Below are 12676 nucleotides of genomic sequence, written 5' to 3'. Positions count from 1 at the left end.
CTTCTGTGTTTGCCAGGCACTGGCATAGCCTCACAAGAGGCCACTATATCAGGGTCCCTTCAGCAGAATCTTGCTGGCATGTGCAATAGTATCTGGGTTTGGCAGGTACAACTTTCTAACCAAAAAAGGGTGAGCATGAAGTGGAGAGATGAGTGATTTCTTGAGTCTTCCTCTCCCACATGCCCCCGAATCTGTCATAATTAGGGGGTTGGTCATCGATAACAGAGCCACTCTGAAACTAAAAAGATTGACTGTTAATAACTAGTGTATGCCCAGAGATCCAGACATCTGCTACCCTGACCACAACCAGTGGACCAGCACAGCAGAAACACCTCACATCCGTGGCTCACTGTGTCAGATTGATTGGTAGAGAGGCAGCTAAGAAGCACACCTCCAGGTAGGTCTGTGTGTGTGTGTGTGTGTGTGTGTGTGTGTGTGTGTGTATGTGTGTGTTCAGAAAGGTTCAGTTGAGGTAGGGTGTCCCACTACAAATATGGGAGTGCTATTCCATGGACTGGGGTTTCCGACTGCATAAAGAGGAGAAAGCGGGGTGGTGGCCAGCGTCCATCTCCCTCTGTTTTCTTACTGCTGTTGCAAGCCTTCCCTCCACTAAGAACTATGTATCCTCTCAAATTGTAGCTGTGCATCCTCCCAAACAGACCCTTCCTCCCTGAGCGCTTTTGTCAAGCATTTTAACTCACCAGCAAGGATCTAACATACTCACTAACTTTGAGCAATTGAGCAAATTATTTTCAAAAATCATGAATGATCCTAGCACACCCCGAAGAGCCCTTCTCTCCCTCTTCCCGCTTAATGGTCACTACTGCAATATCACCTCTGTCCATGAAAGGGCGTACCAGTCACCAGAAATCTTTTCTTCCCTGGGCACTTCCCTGGCTGTGAGCTCTTTTCAAGAATAGCTCAACAATCGTGTGCAAAAGAAAGAAAAAGAAGAAAAATCTAGAACTTTAGTGTTATTACCCATAATCCTTTTTAACGTGGAATAAAGTTCCATTACTCCTGACCCAGGGGCTGGCAAGTCACAGTAATTGTGTCTGACACATCCTGGGGCATGATAGGCAACATTGTTTCTATGATTTTCAAAGGGCTGTACAAACAAAACCAAGAAAAACCTTAGAAACCTTTTCTTTTCCCTGTTGAGAGATGCCCAGTTTGTCTATTTGATTAAACGCAGCTGCAGAGGAGGTTTTAATTACGAGTAGCTTGTTTTCTTCTGGCACAAAGAATGTAGGGTGGTGTAGGGAGTGTAGGCTAAGTATTAGGGGTAACTCCTCCAGACAACACAGGGCCCTTCAAGCCAATAGAAATTCTTCATTTGCCAGTAGACCCAAACCGTGGAGCCCTGAACCCTACAGTTCGTCAGTGTGCACAAAAATCACATCCTGGTGGACAAGCTTTGGTTAGCAAGAAGACAACAACAGCTGCCAAAAAGCAAGGTTGGTCTATTTAGGAACTTTCCTGGGTCCTAAACTATGGGCTGGCATAGATTTTTGGTAGATTTGGTCTTAGTTCCCATTCTGCCGGGTATTGGGGCCTACATGCCCAGCTTTAAGGTCACTATGTCTTTAACATGACATCAGATGTCCTAAGGTCTGGGGCGGCCTGTTACAGTAGGAGATGATCTACAAACACCCAGGCCTGGATTGTCACTCCCAAATGGGCCTCAAAGTCACTTCAGTCTGAGATGTTCCCAGCCCTGTCATATAAAGTATCCTTTACTATGATAAGAGCCCAGACTTAAACTATGACTACTCTGATATCTGTGGGGGGAGGGAGGACTTCCTACACACTTTAAAACCCATTCAGCACCCTGCATCTGATGTGAGTTTGTCCCATGACAGAACTTCAGAGTCAGGAAGCGGTGGAGTGTGGAGCCACGTGAGCTGTGGAGGTCCACCCAACGACACTGAGAGAAAGTGAGAAGCCAAAGGGGCTTTCGAGGTGGAACAGCCTTGATCTGTGTGAACTTAAGAGGTGGGAATGAAGGCTTCCAAAACCTTGGAAACCATGGAGAAAGAATGCAGGGCTGACCCTGGGAACAAACATAAATTCCAGGTTCTAATGGAAGGAAGGTACTGGGCGGTGACCTCTTCTTTGTTGAATCCAGCATTCCCATGCCCTGCTGACGCGCCCCTCTGCGGAGCCATGCCCTGCTGACGCACCCCTCTGCGGAGCCATGCTAGGAACACCATGAACTACAAATTCAGGGTGAGCTCAAGCCTGTTGGTAAGAAACAACCGAAGCAACCCACTGTCTCAAGACTTCCCCCAGAAGCAGAATTCTGTGCTGAAGTAGTTGACCCCATACCTGTTAGTGCTACTTCAATATGAATACATTTTTATCTTGTCATCGCTCATGTGATGTGCTTGTAAAAATCTACTCATCTCTCTGCCATGGGTCTCATACAAACCCAGAAAGACAAAGTGATTCTAAAGATGGTAAAGTACTGCTCGTGACTGCAGACGTGGAAAGTAACCCACACAGAACCAGCAGCCTTCTCACCTGCAGCTCCTGGAAACCCCAGGCTACCAGGTTTAGCCTCCAGGATACCCACCTGTCTTTTCACTGAACCAAGGTGTGAACAAGTCCCTTAGTTTTTCCCGTATTCTGATACGCCTGGACCCTGTACTTTGTAGAAAAGGGTGGCTGCCATTTGCTGACAGGGTCCTCATGAGGGAAGGATGCACAGATACACCAGTGGCAAGGATAACATACTTGATGTTCTTGACCTAAATAATAGAGACAGACAGACAGACAAACTTCAGGACATTGATATTGGGAGCTGAATGGGCTATTATGGGAACAGGTATACACCAGAAAGTCATGATTGTGGGCAAGGGATAATTTCTATAAACAAAATGAATTATGTCTAGCATCTTGAAACCATCTTCCTTGGTCACAGACCATCAAGGGAAATGCCACCCAAGGCTGAGTGGGCATTCTGGGGATAAACATCCAGAAAGGGTTTTCTGGACAAAATTCTGGTTCTGTAACCAATGCAATGGGTCTATACCTTGGTGAATACAAAGTCAAAGCAAATGTCAGCATGAAATGAAGTAGAAAGATAATTACCTGCAGTAGAAGGGAAGGGCAGGCAGCCATTCCCAAAGCACCCAATGCCCTCCTCTGGGAAAGTGCCTGGAGCTACTCAGTGAGCCAACACATCTGCATTGGAGAGATGGGCACATCCTGAACCTGCTCAGCTAATGTTGAATTTAACTCCTGAGCATGCTCAATTTAAGGTTATCTTTCAGAAAGAATGATGTAGATGTATTTCTGGGCATGGTCTGGTTTATAGATAGGGCACATGGGAGCCATGTAGCATGCTGGGCATGTGACATAAACCTTCTGAAGGCTGAGTTAATATAGGAGCTTTCCTGTGATGGTGCCTGCTTCACCGCTTGCCTCTGCCACTTGAGGTGTCCTGTGATCTGATCACCAGTTGAGTGTGAGAGATATATTATATATTTATTATATAATATATTCTGTTATATGTTATATCATTTATCATATATTATATATAACCTCCTAGTTTTATCTATTAATGAACAGTTATTAAATAGATGAGTGACTCCATTTGGTTACAATAACTTACAGTTTTATGCTTAATAGAAAAGATAGATGTCAGATGATCCCTTTGCATGAGATATTCTTCTTATATTTGAAAACTCATCTGTAAGCACACACAAGGAACTGGGAGAGAAGGGAGCTGTGAATGGGAAGCACCACAGGGGTCCCACATCTGGTATGCAAGGAGTTGTAAGTGGGAAGCATCATAGGGGTCCCACATTGGGTATGGCCTCCAGGATCTCACACTCAACAGGATTCCTGGAGTCCTGAGGCACGAAAGTGTTCACAGCACAGAAGTCACACTATGTCCACAATGCCCAAGCCCGCCCTGAGTCAGTCATACCATGTAGGACAAAGTAATTAGGTCCATGGTGTGGTGGGGACAGGTCCTGGCCCAGGAGACTCATCCTGAGCCAAAGGCTCCCATGGAACTGAGTAACTGAAAGAAGATGTAGCCCCTCAGCACTGACTTTCCCAGTCTTCCAACTTTTACACGGTGTATGCTTGACACAAATCCATGAATGAACTAGTCATGAATAATTCTGGCATGATAGCTGGGATTTCCCAAAGTGTGTAAAGCCCTGTTGATTACAAGATCAATAGGGCCCTTGCTGCACAGACTCTCAGCCCATCAACACAGAACATGGGGCTTACACAGAAGCAGGCACACACTGGGGACATCATAGAATTATCATAGACAGAAACACGTGTCACCCAAGTGTACGTTTTTGCCATGACCAGCACTGTGTTAAAAAAATACATTTCATGATTTAATTGGCCAGCATTTACTGTGCATACATACTTATGTAATATTGAATGTGCCTAAAATATTCTGAAAGGCTGCGGAGAGGGCTCATTGGATAATTCACTTGCCACATAAGTTTGAGGGTCTGAGTCCAAATCCACTCAGCTTGCGTAAGCGGGAGGTGGGAGCAGAAGCAGGAGAATTTGTGGAAGCTTGCAGCCATATACAGAGTGATAGACAACAGCAACAAAAAATAAAAAATAAAAAAATAATAATTAAAAAAAAAAAAGAGGCCCTGTTTCAAGGCCCTGTCTCAAACAAGTAGGAAAGCAAGAAGCAAAACTCGAGGGTACCCCCATCAAATTCACATGCACACCGCAGCACACAGGATTACAAACACATACACACTCACAGAAACACGTGTGGACACGCAGTCAAAAGAATGGGAACTATGGCATTATGATTTTCATTTATTCTTAGTAACATCGTCGTTTCATATACTCTTACTTGTCTCTTGATGTTTGCCCTAAAGGATGCAGTGTGCTGTATCACCAGCAGGCAGCGGTGTTGGACTTAAAGAAGCACCACACAGGCTTAGGACTCTTAACAACTGTGGAAAATCCATGACCTGTTGCATCATTGCAGACCCAGCAAAGCCATTTGTGAGCATTTGGTGCCACCTGCCTGCTTTACAGTAAGGATCCACAGAACTTGCGGAGCCGTTCTAACTAGGACCCAAACTGGAGAAAACAAAACCGTACTCGCACCATGGGAAACTACAAAAGCACCCCGACTGTATCTCTGCGCCCCCAAAGCCATAACACAGACTCCCAGCTGTCTGTGCCCCGAGGCAAATGCCCTAACCGAAGAGTATGTGCCCCAAAAACTGGGTGCAGAGACCCTAAACCAGTTATCTGTGTCCCCAAAGCCGGGTGCAGATGCCCTATCCCAGGTCCCTGTACCCCGAAAGCCTGGTGCAGATGCTATAACCCTGGTGTCTGCACCCCCAAGGCCTGTTGCAGATGCTATAACCCTGGTGTCTGTACCCCCAAAGCCTGTTGCAGATGCTATAACCCTGGTGTCTGTACCCCCAAAGCCTGTTGCAGATGCTATAACCCTGGTGTCTGCACCCCCAACGCCTGGTGTAGAGGCCCTAACCTTTGTGTCTGCGCCCCCAAAGTTGGGTACAGAGGCCCTAACCCATGTGTCTGCACCCCAAAGCCGGGTACAGAGGCCCTAACTGAGGTGTCTGCACCCCCAAAGCCCAGGACAGAGGCCCTAACTGAGGTGCCTGTACCCCCAAAGCCCAGGGCAGAGGCCCCAACTGAGGTGCCTGCACCCCCAAAGCCTAGGGCAGAGGCCCCAACTGAGGTGTCTGCACCCCCAAAGCCCGGGGCAGAGGCCCCAACCCAGGTGTGTATACCCCCAAAGCTGTGTGCAGAGGCCATAACCCAGGTCTGTGTACCCCGAAGGCTGTGTGCAGAGGCCCCAACCCAGGTGTGTGCACCCCTAAAGCTGTGTGCAGAGGCCCCAACCCAGGTGTGTGCACCCCCAAAGCTGTGTGCAGGGGCCCCAACCCAGGTGTGTGCACCCCCAATGCTGTGTGCAGAGGCCCCAACCCAGGTGTGTGCACCCCCAAAGCTGTGTGCAGAGGCCCCAACCCAGGTGTGTGCACCCCCAAAGCTGTGTGCAGAGGCCCCAACCCAGGTGCATGCAACTCCAAAGCCTGAGGCAGAAACCATAATTTAGGCGCTGGTACCTGGAGAGGGCCTTAGACTGCTGAGGGTAGATGTTCAGGGTGGTGCAGGGTAGAGTGGAATGCGAGCTGTACCACCCACTATTGGCACTACAACAACCTGATGCTCCGTTGTGGCAACCTGGGGAGGTGTCTGGGACAAGTTACCAGCAATGGGCATAGAAATACTGTGTGGCAAAACACACTTAGCAGGTGAAATAAATTGCATTTTAAATAGCCTGCCAGCGGGTCCGGGTATGCTTCCCTCGCCTGGGGTTCGCTCACTTGGGTGGGTGCCTGGGTGTGCCATGCTGAACACACCTAACTCCACCTGGGAGGCAGGGAATGAGGGCAGTGGAGAGATAGGCACGGGGGTGGGGATTGCTCCCTAAGCACCAGCCCACATTTTCATTTTATTATTATTATTATTATTATTATTATTATTATTATTATTAGATATTTTCTTCATTTACATTTCAAATGCTATCCCGAAAGTCCTCTATACCCTCCCCCGCCCTGCTCCCCAACCCACCCACTCCCGCTTCCTGACCCTGGCATTCCCCTGTACTGGGGCATAGAACCTTTACAGGACCAAGGGCCTCTCCTCTCATTGATGGCCAACTGGGCCATCCTCTGCTAAATATGCAGCTAGAGACACAGTTCTGGGGGGGACTGGTTAGATCATATTGTTGATCCTCCTATAGGGTTGCAGACCTCTTCTGCTCCTTGGGTATTTTCTCTAGCTCTTTCTTTAGGGGCCTTGTGTTCCATCCAATAGATGACTGTGAGCAGCCAGGTGGTGGTGGCGCACGCCTTTAATCCCAGCACTTGGGAGGCAGAGGCAGGCTGATTTCTGAGTTCAAAGCCAGCCTGGTCTACAGAGTGAGTTCCAGGACAGCCAGAGCTACACAGAGAAACCCTGTCCCAGAAAAAAAAAAAAAAAAAAAGACTGTGAGCATCCACTTCTGTATTTGCCTGGCACTGGTATAGCCTCACAAGAGNNANCTATATCAGGGTCCTNTCAGNAAAATCTTGCTGGCATATGCAATAGTGTCTGGGTTTGGTGGTTACATATGGGATGGATCCCCGGTAGGGTAGTCTCTGGATGGTCCTTTCTTCTGTCTTAGCTCTGAATTTTGTCTTTGTAACTCCTTCCATGGGTATTTTGTTCCCCATTCTAAGAAGGAACAAAGTATCCACACGTTGGTCTTCCTTTTTCTTGAGTTTCATGTGTTTTGCAAATTGCATCTTGGGTAGTCTAAGTTTCTGGGTTAATATCCACATAGCACAGCCCACATTTTCACCAATGGCATAGAGTAGACCCTGGGGGTTGCACCCACAGCTTTGTGGCAGTGCAGGGTGGTATCGGTATTCCTTATTCTAATATTTAAGCAACAAGAAAACTCTGTGCATGCTGTTCAGGGCATATGGTGACTTTGTCTTCTGGCTCATTAGCCTCTTCTTCCCAAGAATAGGCAACTAAAGTCAGTGTCAGGAGACCCCAACACTGAGTACCCTGCAGGGTCATGGCTACTCTCATGCTACCCTGAGCAGCAGCATCAAGTAGAATGAGCCTTGAATTAACTCCTTCTCTGCCACAGCTGTCCGTGGACTTTACCACTCAGAATTCCCTGTAGGACCTTCTTCATCCATCTCCAGTGTACCCACCCCATGCTCAGGTAAGGTACAAAGGAGATCCTCAAAGGCTGCCACCTGTTATGGAGCTACCACGTCTTGGATATGGAATATTGAGGGCTTTGTTCCTAGTGGGTAAGTCAAGTCTGGAGAGGTGGCTCCAGCCTGCAGCCTTGGATTCCGAAAGCCAAGTGAATCCGCGGTGGTAAAGTGTCAAGGGTCGGCTCAGCGTTGATCGTTCTCTAACAAACGCTTCAAACGTTGAACTCTACTGAGCGTGAGATCCTATGAACTACTCGACACCTAAAGAATGGCCAGGAGCTACGACTGGGTCGAGAAGGCGAAAGTGAAGGAGATGTTTAGATACAGTTTGTGGGGGGTAGTGGTGCGGGGCTGGGGGTGAACAGGTCATATCTGTGGGGACAGGATGTCCTCATTTGTAGGAGTGTGGCGGTATCCTAAGGAAGAAGACAGAGCCTTGTCCAGTGTCTCAAATGAAACATACCAAGAAAGAATCTGAGTGAGAGGGTCCCACACCTAAAGAGCTTAAATCTAAAAGGAAAAGCACACGGTAAATCTTGGTACCCAAGGGTGAACTTACCCAGTTCTCTTGGCTTGGTCTCCTCCCATGTCAGCTTTCTGGCAGTGGAGGACGGGACACTGTAGGGTGGGATATGAGCAACGGAGACGATGAAAACCAGGGGAGCAGTTAGAGACTCTGAGCAAAGGGTTCAGCAGTTGGACACAGTGGGCCAGGCACAGCATCAGGATTATCAGTGGGTACCACTGGGTCTGATAGGCAGCATCACGGAGAAAGGCTTCATGACGCTGTGTTGTACTGTTACTACCAGAATGGCAGGGAGGATCAGAGTCAGCCAGGCCTCGAGAGGAGGTAGGGAGGTACCATATCTGAAACCATGGCTCTGACCTTCAAAGAGATGGTAGATTTCAGAAGTGGAGGTTATAACAGGTTGGGGGGTTGTGGGGCACATGACCCAGAGTTCCTGAGAGCCGTGGCAGTATAGAGTACAGCTCCCTGGCCTCCTCCTTGTGGCTGTTCAAGATATGCAAACAATTCCTCCATACATCTAGGACCTTAGGGGAGCCTGTGGTCCTTGAATGGTCACAGCATCTTCTCAAGACACGACTCTTACCTCAGCCACCACCACCCAGGCACCTTGGGAAACTGGTCCAGGCAGGCAAAGTCTCAGTTGAACCTCAGATGACCCCACTCACAGGAGTAGCTTGCCAAAGAACCACCTGAAGTGCCTGATTGGTGAAGTGCCAGGCTGTGATTGGTCCTTAAATGAGTCTTTGTCTGTCTGTCTTTCTGTCTCTCTGTGGGTTTTTTGTTTTGTTTTGTTTTTGTTTGTTTGTTTGCAAAAGGGTTTTTCTGTATAACATCTCTGGCTGTCCTGGAACTCACTCAGTAGACCAAGCTGGCCCTGAACTCACAGAGATCTACCTCTGCCTCCCAAGTTTTGGGATTAAAGGCGTGCGCTGCCAACTGGCTCTTAAATGCGTCTTAAGAGAGGTGTGAATGGGAGCTATGCACATTCAAGTCTGCTGCTGCTGGAATAGTAGCTAAGCAAAATTATACTGCCCCCACCCCCGTTTCTGACGAGCAAACTACTTCTCAGTGTAGACGGGTTAATCTAGGGGCTTCTATATAATCCTATCCCTGTGTAGGGTTAGTAAAGGCCTCTTCTTGGTGGTCCATTGTTACCTACTTGTCTCTTTAGAGTGGGCTGAGCTGGTGAAACTCTGGGCTCCCAGTTCTGGGCACCCGGGAATAGCAGCTAAAAGCCAACTGGAGAGAGAAAGCCCTGAGGCTCTATGCCCTCCGTTCACTGGTCCCTCAGGAGGCAGCTGAAGGCTTCCAGAAAGTGTCAAGAGCAGAGCCTGTGGAGTCTACAGCACAAGGGGAGTGTGCAGAGACCCAGGAGGAAGAACTGCAACTGGGAGAATGGAAGAGCACCAGGGGGCTCCCAAGGGTGGAGGGCCAAGTATCTCACACCTGAAGTCTGCAGGCTGGGAAAAAAAAAAAAACCTGCTAAGAACAGAGGGCCCTGGCACCCAAAACTGGAGAACCACTCATGCTTATGGAAAGCCTCAAGTTCACTCTGAAGGCCCCTAGCTTGGAAAGCTGGAAGCTGGAAGCTAGGGCCAAGGACTTAGCGTCATGAGCCTCTGAGGTTTCTGACCTGGCCTGCGAGCCTCTGGCGTGTAGAAGCTCAGGGCCGTCAGCACCCTGGAAGTCTCTGCAGTCTATGGCATCTGAATGAAGCAGATGGACCCAACTGTGGGTGTGTCGGGCTGGGAGGGGCTCCAGGCAGACACACCCCAATAGCCTGGGCTGCTCTCCCGCCTGCATCCCACACACTTGAGTCTCCTCCTCTCCCACATTCGGTGACTGATGTAAATCACGACTTACCGTTTTTCCATTCATCTCAGAACCCAGACCTCTGGTGGAAAAGCATTTGGATTGGACTGAGGAAATTATCAGTGATGGAGAGAAAGAGAGAGAGAGAAACAGAGACAAAGAGACATAGAGAGAAACAGACAGACAGACTGGCTGACTTAGAAAGAGAAAGGGACTAGGAGAGAGTTTAAAGACACGAAGAAATCTCCAGAGATAAACGACAAAGAGAACAGAGGAGCTGGCAAGAGACGCCTGGTTCTCAGGATAAGATCTGTGAAAGACCAAGGATCTGGCTATCGATTGAACGAGCCTCCCAACAACTTCAAGAGCCCCTGACTGGTTTGTTCATGACAGATCACTCACTTTCTCCATGAGGGCTTTCTGGAACAACAGAAGCCACTAAGACTCTTCATCTGCTCCCAGCAACATCCGGCCAGAGCAGGGGGTGAACCAGAACAGGGGAAATCCGATTGGAGGACCAGCCGGAGAAAGAGCATTTGTCCACCCAGCAGCCTTCACTAATCTCCCTGTGGCTCGCGGCTGGGGACAATGGGCTCTTCTCTGCTGGTTCTCTGTTCTCAGTTGGACAGAGGGTAAACTGTGCTGGGCAAGACCTAGCAAAGAAAGTGGCCTGTGTACGGAGCGGAGCATGCCCAGGGCTCAGTGATGTCATGCTAAACCCCCGGAAGGAATGGGAACTGGGAGCAGAGGCTGTCGTGGGAGTGAGCATGGGCGTGGGAGTAGGGGTGGGCATGGGGGTGGGGGAGGTGTGGGGGTGGGCGTGGGCGTGGGGTAGGCGTGGGGGTAGGCATGGGGGTGGGGGTGGGCGTGGGGGTAGGCGTGGGCATGGAGGTGGGGTGGGGAAAAGTACAAAGAGGAAGCAAATTTCCACAAACCGAGTAGCTTTCAGGTCACAGGTCCTGGGCCAGCCGCTGGGGTTGGGGTCCTGAAACAGCTGTCCTAGGGTTGAGGTTCTGGACCAGCCACCACTGGGGTTAAGGTCCTAAGTCAGCTACCACCGGGGGTTGGGGTGGACACTCCAGGATGTTGAGGCCTGTATTGTTCTGCACACACCTGGCTTTTGGTCACTACCACCCACAAAGTAGATCCGGACGCTGGACTCCAGAGCACTGGTGGACAGTCGGGTGTAAAACACAGACTCTCAAAGCCCAGAGACTGCATCACACCAAAGAAGCTGACTAGAAAGCTGAGTGTGGTGGCACACGCCTTTGATCTCAGCACTTGGGAGGTAGAGGCAGAGGCCAGTGGATCTCCAAGTTCAACGTTAGCCTGGTTTACAGAACAATTTCCAGGGCAGCCAGGGATATGACAGAGAAACCTTGTCTCAAGCGGGTAGGAGCGAGGTGTGCTGACAGGAGATTTTTCCCTATAAGACTCAAAGGCCAAGTAGCATTTTAAATATAAATGTTCTGCATGGCAGAGGGGTAGCTATTCAGCTCTTGACCTTATAGATCCCAGCAAGTCCATTGAAAGAAGCAGTGTTTTTTTTTTTTTTTCTGGTTGTTGTTAAGTTTACACACGAACTGCTCCATATTTTAGATAATCATTATGCCACAAAGCAAAATAGAACAACCCCGTCAGGCTGTACAACCAAGGTTAATATGGAATGTGTTTAGAAATGGATGGACCTACATCCTACATGCTCAAGCATGCAGATGCCACAGCTGGAACCAAAGAAAATCCACGACTGCCTGTCCTCGGGCACTATGTAACTTGGTTTCTTGAGACAGTATCTCTCACCAGCCTGGAACTCACCAAGTAGGCTAGACTGGCTAGCCACAAGCCCCAGAGACCCGCCTGTCTCCGCCTTCCAATCTCTGGAACTGCAAGCACGTACTGCTACACCTGGTTCTCTTAGGCACAGTCTGCTAATGGAACCATCATCTTGGCCTTGTGTTAGTAAGGTGAGCACCCAGCCAGCACCTAAGCACCCAGATGTCATTTCAAAAGAAGCTTGAAACGGGGACAGGGAGCAACTCAACTGTGTTACAACCATCCTGATATAAATGGTAAGGACCAGGACTGGAGCCGGAACCATGTACTGAAGTCAAGGCTCATGGGCCTCACATACCTGGAACCTCATTTTCAGACTTCTGTGTTTTAATGCTCTGATACTCCAGATGCTAAGGCAAACATGCAGTGTGACTTCAAAGCTCCAGCACTCTGGATGTTCCCACCATCACATTCACACATGTCCCTCAGAGCAAGCGTGCTCCCCTAGAGCCCAAGACTTACACCCCTCTCTAGTAAGAGGGCTCCAGTCATACTCCAGCCCCTCGTGATCCACTCTTTCTCCCACTATTAGGAAGAGATAGGGAGACCCTCCCTCCAGGCTAGCTAACCTTGGCTTCTGCCTCTCCCAAGAGCATGCTTCGTGGCTGAGGATCTGGGCTTCGCTTCTTAGCCTGCCCAGGACTGGCTAAGCTTGCCCGCTTCAGCCGCCTTCACAACGTCCTGCCCTGTCTCTGTAAGCAATACCCAGGCACTGGGGTGTTCCAAATACACACAAGTCATCTGTGACCCCCCC

At 49.2% G+C, this 12676-nt stretch overlaps 1 protein-coding gene across 1 annotated transcript; it reads left to right on the top strand.

Moving 5' to 3' along the window:
- Nucleotides 1-5104: 5104 nt before the first annotated feature.
- Nucleotides 5105-6085, top strand: LOC110336952 (DBF4-type zinc finger-containing protein 2 homolog). The gene has a single exon (XM_021219685.1). The coding sequence runs from the start codon at nt 5105-5107 to the stop codon at nt 6083-6085; it is 981 nt and encodes a 326-aa protein (XP_021075344.1).
- The last annotated feature ends 6591 nt before the right edge of the window (nt 6086-12676 follow it).

This window comes from Mus pahari, chromosome 19 (genome assembly GCF_900095145.1).
Source record: "Mus pahari chromosome 19, PAHARI_EIJ_v1.1, whole genome shotgun sequence".
Classification (NCBI taxonomy): domain Eukaryota; kingdom Metazoa; phylum Chordata; class Mammalia; order Rodentia; family Muridae; genus Mus; species Mus pahari.
The sequence above is the reverse complement of the archived record's forward strand: the minus strand, read 5'-3'. Positions and strand labels throughout refer to the sequence as shown.

What these genes read in the sequence shown, in the direction of transcription:
- LOC110336952 (XM_021219685.1), top strand. Translation starts at nt 5,105, where the DNA reads ATGGGAAACTACAAAAGCACCCCGACTGTATCTCTGCGCCCCCAAAGC.